Source organism: Aquarana catesbeiana, linkage group LG01 (assembly GCF_042186555.1).
Source record: "Aquarana catesbeiana isolate 2022-GZ linkage group LG01, ASM4218655v1, whole genome shotgun sequence".
Taxonomy (NCBI): domain Eukaryota; kingdom Metazoa; phylum Chordata; class Amphibia; order Anura; family Ranidae; genus Aquarana; species Aquarana catesbeiana.
Window position 1 is genome coordinate 548,836,830 of NC_133324.1, and position 22,991 is coordinate 548,859,820.

Sequence of the window (22,991 nt, forward strand, 5' to 3'; positions counted from 1 at the left end):
TGTTCTGCTTATATAATACCTAGCCACCACCCTGTGTATACCAAGGTAAACATAGCAGGTAAGTGTATTCACCTCAGATAAGTTAGTTTGCCTTTATTTAATAATTTTGCACCCCTGCTTTTGCTCTGGAAGCCTCGTCCAATCTGCAAATAATTTTTTTTAGATTTTTATGAGATCCTTCAATCTGCAACGTTTGTCAATGTGAGGCTTCCCTGGCTCCTGCCAGGACCTTGGTTGACATCAGGGCAGGGGAGGGAGAATAGCTTCATCACTCTAAGATAAAAACCTCTGACACTCCCAGAAGTGTTAAAGTCATTAAAACTATATGCTCTGGTCTCTGTACAGTATTAGAGTAAAATTAAGAAATAAAGACAAACTGATTTATCAATACATGTGAATTTATCTGCTATGTTTATCTTGATGGGCATGGGGAGCTTACAAGGCCTCTTTAACCCAAGGCTCCTCACTATGATCCTAACTCAAATGAAGTTCCTTACTAATGTTCTAACACAAATATGCTTGCTGTGACTATATAACTTTATTGCTCTACAGTCGGAAAAGGACATGAAAACAATGTTTCAAATTGTCATATTATTACAACTCAGTTAACTAGCTAATAAAGGGTTAAATATTGTTTTGAATTGTAATTTTTTCTTAAAAATGTATTTCACAGTGTTTCCTCAAAAGTTGATTGCAAAGCCATCCAATTGTCCAACGGCTTCAGAGTCTTCCTGCTTTAAACCAAAGATTTAAAAGTAGTGACAATCCCCTGCTATCCTGAAAGCAATCCTTTACCCTTTGGGAGAGTCTGAGGCCTGCTGCACTAATTGGATGAATTGAATCTAAAATAAGTAATGTAAAATTCTGAAATTCTATTTCTTCCCAAATCTACCTGCATCCGTGGATGTTCTGTAGTCATAGGTTTCATTGTCCAGAAAATAAATTTCTTAGGCAACACACAAACTTCTTGTTAAGTAAATACATTTTTGATGTTCAAAACCATGTTTATTAAAAATATGAAATGAATAAGGTGTGTTTTTTTAATTTCATTTGTATTGTGATAACATTTGTACAGATGTCTATGGAAACATATTCCCATTACTTAGAAGTGGAGGACTGAACTTATGAGACATTTTTTTCAGTGTGTACACTTTTACACAGACAAAGGTGACTAAAGTCCCTACAGACATGTAGGCACTAGTGATGCAGGCCAGAAAGCCCATTCCCAGCTTGTAGCAGAGGAATAAAGAGTAGACAGAGCTGTTAGATCCACCCATATCTACTCAATTTCATTTTTAAACAAAACACAAATTTGAAAATATTTTTTATTCCATTGTACTTAGTTGTAACCTGAACTATCTTATTTCAGTGTTTATTGCGATTAGCATATTTGCTCAAAAATAAGGTTAAAAAGGTTTATTTCACTCTTATGGTCTCACTGACCAATAAGTGATACCAACTTACTACAGTATGGTTCTGTTTGTGCCAAAAAAGTCCTGGTGTATTATTTTCATGTAATTATCATATGCATGAATAGTTTGTGAAACTTCATAACATCTTATATCAGCTTCAGAAACACAATTTCATTTAAAAATTGTACGTTGAACTATAGCACAAGTTTCTCAAACTTTTACAGTCCACAATTTTTATAGCCAGATTATGTAATATTGTTCACTAACATTCATGTATTTAGAGATACAGCGCTGTAACGTCAACCTGGCAATCTGGACAAGCAACGGAACGATCATGTAAATCATAATGTGTTGTAAATTCCATAACTCAAAACCCATTCAGTTAGGCTCTCTGGAATACAGCTCAACCTATAAGCTAATTATTTCAACATCGTAAGTCTTCTTGAGGGGAATTTCTACACTCTTTGAGCTACTGGCTATGGTTAGTTCAGAAAGTTTTGTATAGGCTTGTTTGAGAGGCTAAAGAGATGAGGCAGCCCAGATTAGAGTTCCGGTCTTCATTTGAATAGATACTATTGAGCACAGATCAGGAAACTTACCTCTCTACTGTAATTGACTCTGAGTAGTTAATTATACTCCATCTGTTGGTACAAGGCAATGTTGATTTTAATAATCATGAAACTTACAGTGCCTTGAAAAAGTATTCATACCCCTTGAAATTTTCCACATTTTGTCATGTTACAACAAATAACGTAAATGTATTTTATTGGGATTTTATGTGATAGACCAACACAAAGTGGTACATATTTGTGAAGTGGAAGGAAAATGATAAGTGGTTTTCAAATTTATTTTACAAATAAATATGTAAAAAGTGTGGCGTGTGTTGTAATATGTTGACCGATTTATGTATAATGTTGTATTGGAGTGCCATGTTGACCAGAAATTCAGTTGACTTGTCCAAGTCAACTGAATTTTAACATATCAAGGGGACAGCTGAAGACTCTTTGATGTGTTGAGCTTGTGCAAGTCTACCTAGGTGTGTGAGGTGAGGTATGGTCTGTAAACCTAACTGAACATTTCAAAGGGTACATTGTTTAAAGGACCATAGAAGAAGTATTTATTGATGGTAATTAGACTTGAGGGGGTAACAATAAGATCAAAGAGTATTTTGGGTTGACCTAGTAGAAATTCCCTCCTAGTGGACTAGTATTTCAGAGAGAACATTCAAGCTGGCATTTAGTTTTGGTATAGTCTTGTCTGTGTATGACTATGAAGGCGCAGATCTAGAGAAAATGGAATTCTGAATAATATACTCTGTCGGATTTTTTTGTCATCTGTGGACTTTGGACTTTGTTCTGTGTTGGAAGTCAATAAAGTGCATCTCTCTGGAAGAATTGGGTTGCTGCGGAAGAGTACTTACTAATTAATTATCATACCCACGATACTACTATCCACCCATTACATCATATATCACTACAGCGTGCATTTGTATTCAGCCCCCCTGAGTCAATACTCCATAGAACCACCTTTCCCTGCAATTACAGCTGCAAGTCTTTTTGGGTATGTCTCTACCAGCTTTGCACATCTAGAGAGTGACATTTTTGCCCATTCTTCTTTGCAAAATAGCTCAAGCTCTGTCAGATTGGATGGAGAGCGTCTGTGAATAGCAATTTTCAAGTCTTGCCACAGATTGGACTTTGACTGGGCCATTCTAACAAATGAATATGCTTTGATCTAAACAATTTCATTGTAGCTTTGGCTGTAAGTTTAGGGATGTTGTCCTGCTGGAAGGTGAACCTCTGTCCCAGTCTCAAGTCTTTTGCAGACTCAAACAGGTTTTCTTCTAAGATTGCCCTGTATTTGGCTCCATCCATCTTCCCATCAACTCTGATCAGCTTCCCTGTCGCTACTGAAGAAAAGCATCCCCACATCATGAAGCTGCCACCACCATGTTTCACGGTGGGGATGGTGTGTTTGGGGTGATGTGTAGTGTTAGTTTTCCCCCACACATAGTGGTTTGCTTTTAGGCAAAAAAGTTCAACTTTGGTCTCATCTGACCAGAGCAGCTTTTTCCACATGTTTGCTGTGTCCTCCACATGGCTTCTCGCAAACTGCAAAAGGGGACTTCTTATGGCTTTCTTTCAACAATGACTTTCTTCTTGCCACTTCTCCACAGGCCAGATTTGTGGAGTGCACGACTTATAGTAGTCCTCTCTCCCACCTGAGCTGTGGATCTCTGCAGCTCCTCCAGAATTACCATAGGCCTCTTGGCTGCTTCTCTGATTAATGCTCTCCTTGCCCGGACTGTCAGTTTAGGTGGACGACCATGTCTTGGTAGGTGTGCAGTTGTGCCATACTCTTTCCATGTTCGGATGATGGATTGAATAGTGCTCCGTGAGATGTTCAAAGCTTGGGATATTTTTTTTATAACCTAACCCTGCTTTAAACTTCTCCACAACTTTACTCCTGAACTGTCTGGTGTGTTCCTTGGCCTTTATGATGCTGTTTGTTCACTAAGGTTCTCTAAAAAACCTCTGAGGGCTTCACAGAACAGCTGTATTTATGCTGAGATTAAATTACACACAGGTGAACTCTATTTACTAATTAGGTGACTTCTGAAGGCAATTGGTTCCACTAGATTTTAGTTAAGGGTATCAGAGTAAAGGTGTCTGAAAATAAATGCACGCCACACTTTTCAGATATTTATTTATTAAAAAATGTGAAAGCCATTTATCATTTTCCTCCCACTTCACAATTATGTGCTACTTTGTGTTGGTCTATTAACATAAAATCCCAATAAAATACATTTATGTTTTTGGTTGTAACATGACAAAATGTGGAAAAATTAAGGGGTATGAATACTTTTTCAAGGCACTGTATATACAATGTATGTATTTTTTAATAAAAAATTATGTTTTTGACCCTAGTGGGTAAGATGCACAGTGATTAGAGCGCATGACCTCCACTTTAATTTTTCAACATCATATGTCTTTGGACTATACATGTAAAACAAGCATCATAGTAACCAATGATTTTGGTTTGTTAATAATATGTTTAAAACAAAGTAGCAACACAGAATGTTGGCAGGCCTCCTCTTAAGTCACAAAATACAGAGGCTTACTGAGGCTGACATCATCCTGAATGTGTTGCTGCAGCTCTGTCCCAAGATCTTATGGAGATATCAAGTTTCTGAAAGTCAGTGCATACATAGTGATCGGTTACACAGGTACCAAGCAATACATTGTGTTGTGGGAAAAGGAGAATGCAAGTGTCACTCATATCCAGGAAATTATTGTTTTTTAAAGGGATTGCAGTGGTGCATGCAGGAGGGCAGGCTTTGGGATAGAAATGAAATGTTGCATTAGAGGGCATATTGTGGCATTTATTTGTTTTAGGTTACCTTATCCAGTAAAATCAACCCTGCAGTGCAGTATGTATTTTTTTTTTTTGTCTTAAAATCCAATTTTTTGCTATTAATCATTAGAGATGTGAGGACGAAAAAATTTGCTTTTGTTTCAGATTCATTCACTAAGTTAATAGTTTCATTTAATTGTATCGTTATGTTAGAATGATTTGTTTTTGGAATGTGTTTCGTATATTCGGATTCTTTTCGTATATACATTATTTTCAAATCGCTTCGAAATTCGAATTTTGAAAGACGGCTATATTCATTATTTTTTTAGTCTATTTTATTCTATTCTAATCCATTCTATTGTTTTCTATTCTATTCTTTTCTATTACATTTCTTTATTTTCTATTCTATTCTGTTTCATTCTGTTTTATTCTATTCTATTATTTTCTGTAAAGCAGCCCAAGTTGGACTCATCATCTTATTTCTCTTTTTTACCTTACTGTATTTATTGCAATATGTTTCCATTTTTATTTCAAATTCATGTTTGAAATTAAATTCGTTTTCAAATTCATTTTTAAATTCAATTCCAAATTCATTTCCATTTCATTATAATTTATTTCAGATTAATTGAAATTTGGCACTATTGTGATTTGGAAATTTGGATGCATCCGAATTTATGAATAATGAAAATTTTGCCTGAATTCGTATTCACAACAAAACAAACAGCACATGTCTATTAATCATTTGTTCTGGGAAAATCAGTTGCTAACCTGCGTGAAAATGGTTTTCTTAATCCCACCCACTGTAAGCTCTTTGATGTCTCCTACACATAGAAAGAATTATAGTTGTACAGTATAGAATCGTGCATTAACAAATCCAACCCTGGCTTGTGGCACATGTAAGGTTCCGATACCATCAACACAACTCAAATCAACATAAATAATGTAACCTTTCTGACTTAAAAAAAACATTCCTGAATAAAGGTTCACTGATCTATTTCACTCCTTGCCTGATTTTACAAAATTTCAATGTTGACCGTGCTTCTGACCTTTTTGTGTCACACCCAGTGCACTTTGCCAGTGCCTAGAATTTCAGATCAGCAAGGATTCTGATCCAAATATTCAGGAATAATGTTCCTTTATGATTGCCTACATTTCCATACAATTAATAAGAACAAAAAAAACGCGCTAAATATGAGTCCAAATGGCATTCAGTGAAATTAAGTTCAATTAAGTCCAGAGTAACACAATACATCCTTCTAGGTGATAAAGTAAAACCAATTGAGTGATGAAGTGAAAAACAACTGTGTGGTGAACTGCTTACCAGAACGTAAGCCAAGTCAGACAGATGGCTTAAAACCCAGCCTGGGCCTTTCGGAGCACTCCAAGATGGGCAGAATCCGTCAGGCTCATGCAGCAGAACGGGTCCACATAAATTTGGCAAATAAAAATACAAAGACCATAGCGTGATACTGATAAAAATATCTTATTTCAAAAAAGGAAAGTATTCACACAAGATAATCATGCAAATCATAAATGCACCCTGCATGCATAGCAAATCCAGGGGCGTGGAGAAGATGAAGAAGGTGACATGCAGCATGCAATAAGTGGTATCCTTGGAAGTAGGATATAAACATCAAATACATCTGTTTACCAGAAATACATTTGGACAAGCAGACACAAGTCAAAGCAGGGAGAACACCCGGTGCACAGACACAAGAGGCCGCTTACCAGATGGTAAACTGGTGAGAGTGTAGTCAGCGGTAGGCTTATTGCCTCTGTGTAACCCAGAATAACCTGTAGGGGTTCCTGCTCACCAGAAGAACGACTGGAAAAAGCCAAAAACGAAACAGTGGCGGAGTCACCGCGATCCCGTCCTGGCAGGCTCTTCGCAAGCTCGGATGATGTTAAATTCAAAGAGGAGAAGCAGCCAATAGTGTAATAAAATTACGACTCCATTTTATTAAAAAACAAAACACTTACACTTAAAAAACGAAAATCAGCAATGCCGGCCGGCACTCAGACAGCTCCCGTCCACAATAGGGCAAAACGTGGTGACGTCAGCACGTCCCTCCCAGACGCGTTTCGTCATAGGTTGACGTTCTCAATGGGGAACGGGCAGCGCGCTGAGCCACCACATTATAAGCGGACACCAAGCCTCGCTCTGGGACCAAATAGGAGAAACACAGAGCGCCATCTTAGGCGTGGGCATAGGTATTGGAAAGCCACGGGAATAGCAGCGAGTAAACGTCAGCCAATTCCCGTCACTCCTCAGGTGATTTAGACACATAAAGGTGAGGCACTTAACACTAAAATTAAATAGGAAATAATAAAATTGACGCCCTCTGTCGGCAGAGGGCGGGCCTCAATTGTTAAGTAAAAGGGACCAATCTGAGTGACCAAGTTGGCAAATAAAAAGAACAATATCCCCAATAGTGGACATCATCCAGGTTGTGACTCCGGACATTCTACCATATAGGAGAAAGACAATTTAAAGTTGGCCGATTTGGGGCTCTATTAAGTCATACAAAAATGATAACATATAAATAACAAGCAGTAGGACAAAATAAGCGCCTTATATATTATTAAAGGGATGAGCCTATAACTTATAAATAACATGATTGAAATAAAACTTAGCTTAACATAATGAGTCCCCTAAACCGCGGATTGCATTTATAGACACTTATTGGTAATGCAATTGATCTCCTAAGGTGTGGGGGTTAATAAAGTTTGAAGTTTTAAAATTAAATGAAAATATGTATACATACAAAATTTTATATACATAAAAAGTTATTTTTTATGTATATAAAATTTTGTATGTATACATATTTTCATTTAATTTTAAAACTTCAAACTTTATTAACCCCCACACCTTAGGAGATCAATTGCATTACCAATAAGTGTCTATAAATGCAATCCGCGGTTTAGGGGACTCATTATGTTAAGCTAAGTTTTATTTCAATCATGTTATTTATAAGTTATAGGCTCATCCCTTTAATAATATATAAGGCGCTTATTTTGTCCTACTGCTTGTTATTTATATGTTATCATTTTTGTATGACTTAATAGAGCTGTGTGCCCCAAATCGGCCAACTTTAAATTGTCTTTCTCCTATATGGTAGAATGTCCGGAGTCACAACCTGGATGATGTCCACTATTGGGGATATTGTTCTTTTTATTTGCCAACTTAGTCACTCAGATTGGTCCCTTTTACTTAACAATTGAGGCCCGCCCTCTGCCGACAGAGGGCGTCAATTTTATTATTTCCTATTTAATTTTAGTGTTAAGTGCCTCACCTTTATGTGTCTAAATCACCTGAGGAGTGACGGGAATTGGCTGACGTTTATTCGCTGCTATTCCCGTGGCTTTCCAATACCTATGCCCACACCTAAGATGGCGCTCTGTGTTTCTCCTATTTGGTCCCAGAGCGAGGCTTGGTGTCCGCTTATAATGTGGTGGCTCAGCGCGCTGCCCGTTCCCCATTGAGAACGTCAACCTATGACGAAACGCGTCTGGGAGGGACGTGCTGACGTCACCACGTTTTGCCCTATTGTGGACGGGAGCTGTCTGAGTGCCGGCCGGCATTGCTGATTTTCGTTTTTTAAGTGTAAGTGTTTTGTTTTTTTAATAAAATGGAGTCATAATTTTATTACACTATTGGCTGCTTCTCCTCTTTGAATTTAACATCATCCGAGCTTGCGAAGAGCCTGCCAGGACGGGATCGCCGTGACTCCGCCACTGTTTCGTTTTTGGCTTTTTCCAGTCGTTCTTCTGGTGAGCAGGAACCCCTACAGGTTATTCTGGGTTACACAGAGGCAATAAGCCTACCGCTGACTACACTCTCACCAGTTTACCATCTGGTAAGCGGCCTCTTGTGTCTGTGCACCGGGTGTTCTCCCTGCTTTGACTTGTGTCTGCTTGTCCAAATGTATTTCTGGTAAACAGATGTATTTGATGTTTATATCCTACTTCCAAGGATACCACTTATTGCATGCTGCATGTTACCTTCTTCATCTTCTCCACGCCCCTGGATTTGCTATGCATGCAGGGTGCATTTATGATTTGCATGATTATCTTGTGTGAACACTTTCCTTTTTTGAAATAAGATATTTTTATCAGTATCACGCTATGGTCTTTGTATTTTTATTTGCCAAATTTATGTGGACCCGTTCTGCTGCATGAGCCTGACGGATTCTGCCCATCTTGGAGTGCTCCAAAAGGCCTAGGCTGGGTTTTAAGCCATCTGTCTGACTTGGCTTACGTTCTGGTAAGCAGTTCACCACACAGTTGTTTTTCACTTCATCACTCAATTGGTTTTACTTTATCACCTAGAAGGATTTATTGTGTTACTCTGGACTTAATTGAACTTAATTTCACTGAATGCCATTTGGACTCATATTTAGCGCGTTTTTTTTGTTCTTATTTATTCTGTTGGTGGGCCCCACTTTTAACCGCAGCTTACTGAACTTTAATTTCTGATACTTGTACTAAGGTGTCATTTATTTCCACATTTTTGTTTTTCACTGATATTTAATTTAATTTTTTTTCCAAGCGCAATTTTGTTTGTTTCTATTTCCATACAATTGTTCTTAGTCTAAAGCAACAACACAAACAATCCTGCTGTGGTTTGTGAGGGGGTTTATGAGGGTGCATCAATAGTCCAGATGACGAAACTCCAGGAATGATTTATGTATAATTATGAAAAGTTTACCAATTTTATACCAAAAAATTGAACCCGCATTGCTTTTACAATACTGTCAGGTTGGAAAAGATTGCTGTAATGGTTGACTTAACTCCTAACTGAGCAAATGCTGGTTGATTGGCTTGGTATTAAAACGTACACACTTAGTAAATCATCTCTATGGGCAAATTTTTGTATTCATTACATGGAATATATTAACTTTTTGACATTATTTAAAACTGTTGTAAGCGTTTTTTTCACTGTTTTCATTTTGTTTGCCAATTATTAAGACTTTGCCTATTTTTCCCAAAAAAAAATTTACACCATTTTAAAGTTCCTTCATCAGAACAGTAATAGAGGGGAATGCTTCCAATAGGTGACACTGGTGACAACTAGGTGTTTGTCAATTTGGAAGGATTTCCTCTCAAAACTCCCCAAGAGGACGCAGGTGACAAAAAAACACGACAAGGCTTAGAACCATCCCTTATTTCAAAAAGAAAATAAACCTTTTGCCTTTATTTCTACTTTAGGCAACACAGCTTTCAAATCATGGCAACAATTTATAAATGGGCAGAACTAGTCATATTTTTCAGCAAAACTAGTTGACTGCTTTATTGTTCATGCTTCTCAGCTTACAGATAATGTTCCACTGCTTAGTGTACTAAATAAAAATGGGCATAGGTACAGCAAAGTCAAAAACAATTCATTTTTCAGTTTTTTTTTAAATATGTTATATATACAGAATGGCAGGCCTCGGATAAATGTTTATAAAACATGTAAAATTAAGTTTTAGACCTCTTAACTGTTCATACAACTGCCCATACAACTTACTCTTCAACAAAATGACAAACAAACCAGAGAAATATCCAAAGCAATTTAAAAAGTACCTAACCCTCTTTGCTATCTACAGTCAAAATCTGTGTTTTCCTTTTATAGGATCTGCATGCTATGACATTGACTACTTTTGTCATTTGACCCAACAATTATGTAAGATAGCAGTATGCCCTATACTTTGTTTTACTAAATTTCCTCAAGTCTTGTGAAAAACTTAAAAAGGCTTCTTGTACACTAGCCTACACTGGCAGCTCTTAAACCTGAGTTTAAGAGATTTTGGCATTTTTTTTTTGCCAACACTCCTAAACTCAGCTCCATAAAAGCCTAGTTTCAATGTACACATAGGCTTTTAGCAGAGCTTTCAGCTGCTCCTACATAATTTGGTACGGATTTTAGTTAAGTCCACATTATTGCACAAACCAAGGGGCAATAATATGAAAAAAAATATTCAAAACAATTATTTACATTAATTAACATTAGAAAAAATACCATCCGTGCAGTTTGTTTAAAACAAGGTATTCCGGGTTCTGAACGGACATAAATGTGGTAATTTTAGTTACATTTCAATAACAAAAACCATAAAAGGCCATTTCTCTATGGTCTGTCATTAGCATATAGTAAAAAAAAAGCCTATTTAGTTTTACCATTTTAAACTTAGTGAATAAAGCCATAAATATTACATTTACATTGTTTTCATTTTAAAAATCTAAATCTGCAAAGATCAATGTGCCCCAATGAATGTAAAAGAGGAGAGAGACTCCATTATATCCACTGGGTCCAATAAAAATTTAACTCAACCATTGCATTTTAAATGTGAAATGTTCTTTGCTGGGTTCGTTTCATAAGGCTTACATTTAAAGTACACACAAAGTTTTATATATATATATATATATATATTCAAAATAGGTGTAAAGACACTCATGGGTCCTAAGGTAGAGATCGGAGAATCCGTGAGTTCCTTTATACTGGTTTTAGATTCAGTCTGATTCAAGTTCAGACAATGAAAATCTAATTCTAAATGTTCCAGTCCAATTAACAAACCTACGTTTTAACACGTTCTGTATTCAGTCTACTGTACATAAATGATCTCTAATGCCGCAGCATTACGTTTCCATAATCTTAATGAAAAAAAAATGTTTTGCTTCCTTGTTATCTCAAGGTTTCCCAAAAAGTACAGTTATTAACACCTCTAGTAAATGACAACATAAGGAATTTGTCATGAACACAGATGCACTGCTGATCAAAACTGGGAATGGTATTTTATTTCAAGGCACAAGATAACATGTGTTTGACATTCACACCTGGAGCACACATACTTTAAAATATTTGTGAAAAAAAGCAAAAAGAGTTTTTTTTTCTCCATATCATGAAACATGATGTCAGATGACTTTCAATCCTAATATCCAAGTTTGCTTATTTATTTAAGGATTATACCCCACAGGAGTTCTCCCTGCCAGTGGTTATTATAGCAAAAGAGGCATAGCATTTTTAGTTTCTCTGTCTTTATAACCCGTTAAAAAAAAATCTCAGTGTCCGCTCTTGATCATTTTGCAGCTCTATAAAACTAGCTGTAGAGTTTTGGAGTTTGGTGTACTCTCTGACAGCAATGTAATGCCACCATTATAAAGGCTTTTTTACTACAGGGAGATCAATACCAGACCAAAACAACCTGTACTGGATTACATATTTAAATCAAACTGTGTGGAAATGTCTAATTCAATTTTTCCTTGACCTGGTTTGATCTATTGAAGCCAATATAGGACTGTAGAGGATTTGCACAATTTAATAAATCAGCTGAACTAATGTTTTTTTGGGAAAACAACTGTTACTGTGTGGATGACTAGTGCACCCACAACTCAGTATCAAACAATGAAAAAATGCAAACTGCATAAGATAATGGGAAAGCTTTTTGTTTTGTGACAGTCTTGTGTCAAATGTGTTCAGCAGCAACAGTATTGATGTAATCTAGATTTTTGTGTTGCATTGTTGTTTAAATTTCTCTGAAAAATAAACAAAATGTCCTAAATGTTTGGCACTTTACCCAAGATGGTACCATATGTATGTTTAGTGTGAGGTTTCATGAATCTGCTGTAACGAGCAATCTTGGTGGATTACCACTCTACCTTCAGGCTCTGGGCAAACTTCTATTTCTGAGAGTTTCTGAATGCAAATGCATCTTACATGTGGTCATCTCTACTCTTTTCAAGTGTTGTATGTTTCTGCAATTTATGTTCAGTAAATTATTTTTTAACCATACAAATGATGTTTGTTGAATTTTTTTGGCAACCTGCGTGCACAGGTTTTCTAATCGTATAATGGTGAAAATTACTTGAAACACAACACTGTCCTCAGCAGAGGTTATAATCAACTGTGTGTATGTGTGAAAGTGTGTTGAAGACAGTTCTTGCAAAACATGTCATTAAAAAAGTTTAAAAAAACTAGCCACGAAGCTTGGTTTTGTGGTAATTTTGGTATGGAATTTTCTGCTCTATACAAATGATTCTGTTATGCCCGTACACACAGTCGGACATTGATTGGACATTCCGACAACAAAACCCAAGGATTTTTTCCGACGGATGTTGGCTCAAACTTGTCTTGCGTACACACGGTCACACAAAGTTGTCGGAAAATCCGATCATTCTGAACGCGGTGACGTAAAACACGTACGTCGGGACTATAAACGGGGCAGTAGCCAATAGCTTTCATCTCTTTATTTATTCTGAGCATGCATGGCACTTTGTGCGTCGGATTTGTGTACACACGATCGGAAATTCCAACAACGGATTTTGTTGTCGGAAAATTTTATAGCTTGCTCTCAAACTTTGTGTGTCGGAAAATCCGATGGAAAATGTATGATGGAGCCTACACACGGTCGGAATTTCCGACAACAAGGTCCTATCACACATTTTCCGTCAGAAAATTCAACCGTGTGTACGGGGCATCAATCTGATCATCCTACATTGTCTGGCAGTGCAATCTCTCAATGTGCTGATAATGCACTTTTTGAACAGAAATTCGTGAGTCATCAACCCAAAAAGAGGAACAAAAGAAAACAACAAAACCAGGCTGTCTAGGATGGCTCACAGCAGAGGGTAGAATAGGGTAAAGGGAAAGAAAAGAATATCAAAAAATGGCCGCCATTACGAATCAGTACAGTGCCTTCCAAACCAATTCTGCATGTATATAGATAAGCTCCACTTACAGGTAAGGCAGTAGTCCAACCTGATGAGCCTCAGAAAGAGAGATCTCTTCATAAAATATATCAAAGGAGGTTACCAACAGCTGTTATAACTATAAAGACATCAAGAATAAAAAACATACAGTTAATAAACCATCAAAGAAAGACCAGAGAACCATCCAACCTACAACTCTTAGTAATTACATACCTCCATTCTGCACACCACAGCATGACTGTTCTCCTATATCAAACTCAGGTTACCACCAACCAGAAAGTACCTCCCCTATATAAGTCCCTGGGCCTCCCAGGGACCCCCCCTCACCTAATGGCAGCACCACCTTCCCCCTCCGCCCCATCAGGGGGAAAACCCCCCCATTAGCAATGACCAGACAAGTGTGCCCAAACAAGATGGTGAAGTGTTCTCCAGAGAGGAAATGCGAAAAGAGGCCGCATGGCATGCTAAACTGTCCGGCAACCGGAAGCCGAGTAGTCAAAATAGCCACCGTGCCAGAAGTGACATCATGTGGAACGGCGCAGATGGCACGCTGAAAATTATGCAGTCCACTTCTAGGGCTTAGGAAAAAACACAGAGTGACAGCAGAGATGGCTGGTCAGGGGAGCACACTGTGTCTGTTTGATGTGCCCCCCTCTTCTCTGTGCACAGAGGCGTTGTGCAGTTTCTTTAACCAGAGACAAGTTGGTGGCGTCTGGACATCTGTACCTATACCTTCTTTACCAAGGTTTAGAGGACTGCTATCTCAGAATTGTTATTTCTTCAGTTTTGGTCTCTTTATATATATTTATCATACTATGTATTATGGTATTGTGCTAGCTGATATTTGCCTTGTTATTTGTTAAAGCCCTAGTGTGGTTGTTTATAGGATATAATCATAATAAAAGATGATTTTAGAATTTGTAGTTTCTATTCATTACCAGTGAGCCATCCTAGACCACACAGTGTTATTGTCTTCTTCTGGCACTCTGTGCAGGTAAGTATAACCTCTTTTTTATCTTAATTTAAAAAAACAAAGGTTTTACAATCACTTTAAATCCCAACTCCAGGAAACTTGAAGATTCTCCCTAGCAGTTGGGCTATGTACACAATGCAAAGGATACAATAACTGCTAATTTGGTTTAGAGGACAGTAACAGCACTTTTAATTAACCTATCCTCCACTCCCCCATGCTCCAGCGGTGGACCATCCAAGTTCAGTGAATGAGCCTAGACAATGTTAGAAACTTAAACTGCTGAAACTGCTGGGACCGGTCTAACAGCATGGAGGAGTGGGTACATGAGTCTACTTTTCCATACCCCCACTTTATTAAAACAGGCTATAATTCATTAAAATGTATATATATTTTCCAGTAACATTTGAGGCATAGTTACCTAGTTACATAGTTATTCAGATTGAAAAAGAGACAAGTCCATCTAGTTCAACCAATAGGAAAACAAAAAATAGAAAACCTCCATATAGACAATCTATTACCCACAGTTGATCCAGAGGAAAAAAAAACTAACAAAAACACCCTATGAAGCATGATCAAATTTGCTCCAGCCGGGGGGGGGTTCTTCCTGATTCCCCAGGGAGCAATCGGATATTCCCTGGATCAACTACCTATGGTGTTATTACCTATAAATGTTGGTATCCAGTTATATTTTGTGCATTTAGGAATGCATTCACCTCTTTTTTAAAGCAAACTACTGAGCTGGCTGGAACTCATTGAGGGATTTTGTTCTGACCATTACTGCTAAAGCTAAGATTTAAAGGCAAAGTTCATTGGTGCGAAATATAAAGACCTAACATCAACATCAACCTTAAATCTGAATAGCAAAAATATATAATTTTTTTAATTTCCAACAATTTTAAAAACCAAAAAATGAACCACTGTATTTATAGTTTTCATGTTGTCTATACAAATTTATGCTCAGAGGCCTACTGCCAGCTCAAAAAGAAGATGCCAGAGCAGAAAATAAAATATAATGAAAAAAGAAAAATCAGGGGCACATGCTATACATAATTGAATATGAGCATATAGCTGGCAAAGTAAAGAGAAAAGAAGTTGAATAGGCTCCATTACAGTAACATCTGCTGTAGGTCCTGCAATTACACCTCAGAAAACAGAGGTAGGCTGATAACTCCAGGCTCTTAGTAAACTGGATTTACCATACAGGTAATTTATTTACAGTTATTTATAGTACATAAAAAAAAACTGCATACTTTGTCTTTCTTTTAATTTTGAACATTCAAGATATAAAAATTTAGGAAAAAGGAAACTGATTGTATTAGCAATGAACATACAGTTTTATTATACAATATCAATGTTACATTTAATCATCTTAGCCAAGGACAAAAAAATGCATGAAAAAACAGTCAAAGTGTGCATATTAGTGGTGGTTACTGATACTATGTACACCTTACTCATTCTTGAGGAACAGCAGCTTCTGGGGTTTGTTGACATGAGTTATGCCGTTTATGTAGGCTTGTGCCTTTTGTAATAAGATCAGCATATCCTTCCTTGTGTGAAAATGCATAGCTGGATCTGCGATGTAAGCTGCCTCGCTTGAAAGGAGTAGACATTGCAATTGTTTTAATATCATTTTGATTTCGGGTACCATATGAGTGTCCCTGTAGAGAAGGAAACACACAAGTCATAGACTACTTAGTAACACACACATCAGGGTAATTTAGGATGGGAAGACAGTGCATTAACTTATGTTCAATACTATAAAACTGCAATACAGTGCATTTTTTCCAACAAGTAAAATAATCTAATAACCACAAGCTTATGAAAGCTAAAGAAAACTTAAGAATATAGTTTACAGAAAGGTAATCTGATATGTCTTTCAATTAATGTCTTGGCTGCCTTATTCATATTTCTTGAGCAAAATACTGTAAGTAATTAATTAAATATTTGATAAAATATACTGTTATATATTTATTTACTGTTGTTTGAGTAGATGACAGTGGGGTTGATTTACTAAAACTGGTGCAAAATCTGGTGCAGCTCTACATAGAAACCAATTAGCTTCCAATGTTAATTTTGTCAAAGCTTAATTGAATAGGCTGAAGTTAGAAGCTGATTGGCTACCATGTACAGCTGCACCAGATTTTGCACTTTCCAGTTTTAGTAAATCAATAGATGCAGACAGCCTGTCTGAGGATTAAGCCTGCAGGTGTGCCTCCATAGCTTACTATGGTGGTGCACTGAGAAGAGGGTTAGCCTGTAGAGCACCAGTGGGGAGTCCCAGAAGAATAGGTTCAGGGACGCTCTGTACAATACCATTGCACAGAGCAGGTACATATAACATGTTTGTTATTTTTAATAAAGCCTTTACTAACAACCTGACTGTAAGCCACTGTATAGCTTAAAGTGCATTTCAGACCAACCTTTTTTTTTGTTTTTGATCATTCGGGGAAGGATTAAAACCCCTGCCAGCTTTTTACATCTCTCTTACAGAAATTCCCCCATATTTCTTGTCCTGCTGATTACCATTTACAAACTAGTGTGGAAGTAACTCTCCCACAGCAACACAAACAAAAATAAAAATGCTTTACTTTAGGGGCAGGGTAGAACCCTTGTCAAATTGCAATTTCTGTCAGTGTCCTTGTTGCAGATTTTCCTTCTTTTTCTGACTGATAATACAGCAGGACAGAAATTGAGGAGCACCGAGACAGAAGTTAAAACCAATTCAAAACAAGGTGGGCATGCCCACACACCAAAAGACCTAGGGACGACACATAAAGATTATTAGGACTTTGTTAGATTGATTTGTTGGATGTGTGTTTTCACTTATAGGGAAGGGTATATTCAAAACATTCCTCTCTGTCTGGTTACCTCTATCTGTACTGCAGCAATTAGAAGGAGTATATTGGGAAGGTCTCAGAATTACCTGCCACTAAATTTCCTCCCTATTCAAAGACACTCCTGGAAAAGTGTCCCTAATCTTTCTATTCTAACTGGACCAAAAAACTGTCCTATACTGCAGTATACTAATCACTCTTATCCCTGATCTAGGAGATTAACCAGACTGAGTCATTGTGCACCAAAACCTATCCTGTGAATCCAAAAAAACCCTATATGTTTCGCTCAAAAATAGAGCTTTGGGGTGCAACAAATAAATCATAAGTGCTCCCAGAATAAAGTGCTATAAACACCACATGGCAAATGGCGACTCTTCTCTAATGCTGCGTACATACGATCGCACATTCCGACAACAAAATCCGTGTTTTATTTCCGACGGATGTTGTGGGAAATTCCAATCGCCAAGAACGCGATGACATACAACATATAAACAAAAGAGCGCAGCGCTGGATATAAACAAAATATCGTGCTATGTGCCAATACTTTTAAAATATAAACAAAGAAAAGTGCACAATTTGTTCACAAAAAATAAATACATAAACATATAGTGAAAATAATTTATGCTATGTGCAAACACTTATAACTGAAGAAAAGTGCACATTAATCCACCAAAATATTATCCGTGAATATTGAGTATAAAATAAGAATTGCTAATCCATTTGTATAAAGTCCATAAATTGTAAAATTATCGCTGTTGGATAAACGACTTCCACCACTGTGAATCCCGTCACCTCAGAAACATTTAAGGCTTACCGGATAGCCTATGGAAAAAGGCATGAACCGATCTCCTCTTAGGATGCTGCACCTTCTGTGGATGGGTTTCGCTATAGAGTACTAGGTGGATATTCTCAGATCGTCAGCCATGGAGGAAAGCCATTCGCAACGGCCTTAAAAAGCATTCTTAAGGTAATGGGACAATCGCATCAGAGGTAAAAGCTGGAGGAGGTGGTCTCTCTTTGGGGTCCCTGGACCAGAGCCGGTAGTCCCTGTGCTTTAATCAAAAAAGATGACATACAACATGCATGACAAGCCGAGGAAAATGACGATCAATAGCCAGTTCGGCTCTTCTGCTTGATTCCGAGCATGCGCGGAATTTTGTGCGTCAGAATTGTGTACACATGATCGGAATTTACGACAATGGATTTTGTTGTCGGAAAATTTGAGATCCAGATCTCAAATTTTGTTTGTCCAAAATTCCGACGGAAAATGTCCGATGGAGCCTACACACGGTCGGAATTTCCGACAACGAGCTCCCATCGAACATCTGACCGTGTGTTACATAGTTAGTCAGGTTGAAAAAAGACACAAGTCCATCCAGTTCAACCATAAAAAAAAAAAAAAAATCGTACAATCCAATATACCCAATACTATACCCACAGTTGATCCAGAGGAAGACAAAAAAACCCCAGCAGAGCATGCTCCAATTTGCTACAGCAGGGGAAAAAAATCCTTCCTGATCCCAGAGAGGCGATCGGATTTTCCCTGGATCAACTTTACCTATAAATGTCAGTACCCAGTTATATTATGTACATTTAGGAAAGTATCCAGGCCTTTCTTAAAGCAATCTACTGAGCTGGCCAGAACCACCTCTGGAGGGAGTCTATTCCACATTTTCACAGCTCTTACTGTGAAGAAACCTTTCCGTATTTGGAGATGAAATCTCTTTTCCTCCAGTGTGTATGCGGCATTAAAAAAAAAACAAGAGGCTAAATAGATCTTTCGGCTGGGATCACTTGCCCCATTAGGAATAAACAAAGGCTTCACCTGATTACCTTTTGTGGGGAGTAGTATCTTATAGCATCAGCAAATGTAAAAATGCATTAATAATATTGATTTGGGACTGAGATGTGTTTAGCACAAAATGATGACTAATGCAGGAAAATTATATTTTGATGGGAGGAAAAATTACTTTTGAGATGACATAAAAAAAAAAAAACAAATAAACAAAACAATAGGGACAAAAGATGTTGAATTAAAGAACCACTAGATGGCGCCGGTCCCTTTAGGAACGGCCATTTTAATAAATATCTATAAATAGAAGCAGTTTAGAGAAGAGTCGCCATGTTGTGTTTATAGCACTTCATTCTTTGAGCACTTATGTTTTATTTGTTGCACCACGAAGCTCTATTTTTGAGCGAAACATGTAGGGTTTTTTGGATTCACAGGATAGGTTTTGGTGCACGATGACTTCAACCTGGGGATATATTTGGTGGGGAGGGATTTTGATCAGTCTGGCTAATCTCCTAGATCAGGGATAGGAGTGATTCGTATACTGCAGTATAGGAGTTTTTTGGTCCAGTTAGAATAGAAAGATTAGGGACACTTTTCCAGGAGTGCCTTTGAATAGGGAGAAAATTTGAATGGGGAGGACATTTAGTGGCAGGTAAATCTGAGACCTTCCCAATATACTCCTAATTGCTGCAGTGCAGATAGAGGTAACCAGACTGAGAGGAATGTTTTGTATATACCCTTATCTATAAGTGAAAACACACACACAACAAATCAATCTAACAAAGTCCTAATAATCTTAAGGGTTCGTCCCTAGGTCTTTTGGTATGTGGACATGCGCACCTTGTTTTAAATTGATTATATTATCAAAAAGAGGGACAAATAATTCAGATATAAGAGGCCATTTTTGAATTGAGAAGTTAAAACTATACAGGGATTCTAATCCTTACCCACTTTATCCAAAATTAGAAAAACATTTTTTGGATTAACATACAATTTAAGATAACCTGTTCAGTGTATATGGCGTGTTAGTGGCATGAGGAATGTGAACTATGTATCTCTGGATAAATCAGTGATCTGAGATCATTACCAAGGCAAAAAAAGGATGAAAAGAAAGTTAAAAGTAAAGTCACTAAAGAGCTCCCCCTTAGGGTCAGCCATCAGGTATTTTTATTTTGCATCAATCCCAATGGAACGTCTGAAACCTAAGATAGCATAGCATCAGCAGTCATGTGGCTCATCTGAACAGATGAACTCTCCATTGTGCCAGTTTTCTGGACAGCTGATGAGCACATTGGTCTCTTCAAAGTCATCAAGCCCAACATGAGGTATGTCAGTAAGGAAATCCCAAATAGCATAGCTAAGTTGGCCAAAGGAATTTTTAAAACACCAAGTCCTAAGTAAAAACAAAAACTTGACCTTGCCTTACCCACCCAGGATTACTAGGCTGCTAGAATGCTCACTAAAAAGATATTACAGTAGGACAAAAATATGTCATAGTGAAGGTCTTACGTGAAACAGTGGTGGAGGTGCTTTCTCTAATTTATAAGACTTATTTTCACATTAACCACTTCTCGTATTACACAAAATCTACATAGAGCAGCTAACTCCTAAATAGGCAAAAAATCAAATTTAGACCATTTACAGATTTCACTACAGATTTTTTGGGACACATATACACCCATTCCTGGAAATGGAAACCTAATGGGAACCCAATCATCCCAGAAGACATTAGGTAGGATTCGGAACTCTCATTTTTCAGAATTTGAGAGAATGCACATTCATCGCTCTGAAGACAATAGGGAAATTAAACTTCATTATACTGAAGATATTATGACTGCATTGGGTACCTACTATATCATACTATATAATTTATTGGGAGCTTGTTCTACACCTTCCCTGCAAATTACAATAGACAAGAATGACCCTAAGTATAGATGGCCAAAGCAAATTTAACAGAGATGGTAAGTTGGTTTATTTGACATTTACTATGATTTGTTTGCCTACTTAAATATGTCATCACAATAATGCCAATCAAAAGAGAAACATAGAAGCTGCCCTTGCTGGCCTTTCTTTTGGAAAATGGTAGCTGCTCGGCTGTCATGCTGGCCGCCTAGCTTCAACACTTTAAGTCACTGACCACTGACCAGTATAATGACTTCCAACTTTACTCAGGTTTTTCTGATTTGCATGCTTGTTTCATGTCAGTGACTTAAGAAATACTGAAGGCGGTATAATCTTCAGGAAATATTGAAGGTCAGCATGACAGCCAAACAACTAGTGTTTTCAAATAGAGACCAGCAGTCTACATATGTTACTCTTGACAAGCGTATTTTTTTAATAAAAGGCTTAAAAATAACCGGGCAAAATCATACTTACATGGACTTGATTCTGATACATAATCTTGGTAGCGGTACTAACAAGAAGTGAAGGAAGAATGCTTATTCCAACTGCCAGCAAAATTACAAGCCAGATATACCCTTGTTTTAATGTATTTCGCATTACATCTAGAACAGAGAATTGCACATTAAAAGACGTATGCTCTTGTATACATTGGGATATATTTATTAACTTTGATCAAGAAGCAATTGATTTAACTGTATCATTTAGTAACAATCAAAGTATAAACAATCAGTTTGTAATTAGTGTAATTTCAGGGCATGGTAAACCCTGTCAAAACATGGTAACCTCTTTAACACCAATAAAAAGGTTAATGTGTTGCTAAAAACAAGTATTCTATTGCTCTAGCGTAGTAAGAAGAAAAACAAATGGTTAATAAGTGTGTGTAGCTGTTTGCTTGAAAATACCTACATCCTCCAAAGGCAGCATCAAAATAAACATTAAAGAGATCAAGCGGTGCTCACATTAAAAAAATTACAAAAGTAGCAAAATATAAATACTTACAAAATATGTGTACAAAAGATATGTAGCAATAGAAGCAAGCACTCACATGCATCTCTGCAGAATCTCCAACAGTTACGATTAGAGCAGTGTTTATCAACCTTTTTTTTAGACAATGTAAAAAGCGAAAGTAACAGTTTTACATAATGCGGCATCATTCACATACATTAGACACCTAACATGATTTATTCTTCCAAAGTAATCACACCTTTACACACTGGTACTGACTAGTATCCCAATGTTTCTCTTCTCCTTCAGTTTCTCTCCCTCACTCAGCTAATGTGACAACAGTGCTGACAGGTAGGGGATGGGCAAACAAGGATGCTGGGCAGGCACCCAACATCCTCCTTATCAACGGATGATGTCACCAGTTGATAAGTGGGTGGGTTTTTAGGAGGCTGATGGCTAAAGATTGTATTGGTGCACAATGAGAACCAGTGACTTTGTGTAACTAAAAGGCAGGCTTGATCCATCCATTGGCTTGTATACAATTTTTGGGCATTTTGCCAAGGCACCCCTGAAGAAACCTGAAGGCACCCCAGGGTGCTGGACACCCTGGTTGAAAAAAGCTGGATTAGAGCACCAGGCACATAATATTAAATGAAAGGCCTCATCACTTGTGTGACTAAAGGAGCTATATATGCTATCGGGTGGACAGAGCGAGAGTCTGAATTAGTGAACATTACTGTAAAAGTCTACAAGGGAGCAATAATCATCCCCTCCCAAGTCACATGGTTACATAGTTACATAGTAGGTAAGGTTGAATAAAGACAATAGTCCATCCAGTTCAACCTGTGTAGGTGCACATGTGTCAGTGTCTATAATTATTTCCCATATCCCTCTATGTTGTGTTCTTTAACCTCCCTGGCGGTATGATTATTTCGGATTTTAGGTGCTGAAAGCGGTACCATTATTTTGCATGGAAATTTGGCGTTTTATATTGTAGGTCTGTAATTCTTAACAATAACACACTTAAATCTGTCCAAACAAGAGTCTAGTAGATATCCCGGGTATGATAAAGTTAGAAACACAAAAACATAAAT

The 22,991-nt window shown here is 37.4% G+C and overlaps 1 protein-coding gene across 2 annotated transcripts in view; it reads right to left on the reverse strand.

Moving 5' to 3' along the window:
* Window positions 1-15,799: 15,799 nt before the first annotated feature.
* The window catches only part of LOC141105588 (phospholipid-transporting ATPase IK-like), a 381,958-nt gene continuing 374,766 nt past the window's right edge, over window positions 15,800-22,991 (reverse strand). For both annotated transcript variants that reach the window (XM_073595530.1, XM_073595522.1), the window contains exons 27-28: window positions 21,427-21,554; window positions 15,800-16,082 (exon numbers count right to left, since the gene is read on the reverse strand). In XM_073595530.1, the coding sequence (XP_073451631.1) occupies window positions 15,876-16,082; window positions 21,427-21,554 (335 nt within the window). In that variant the 3' untranslated portion in view covers window positions 15,800-15,875. The remainder of the gene's footprint in view (window positions 16,083-21,426; window positions 21,555-22,991) is intronic.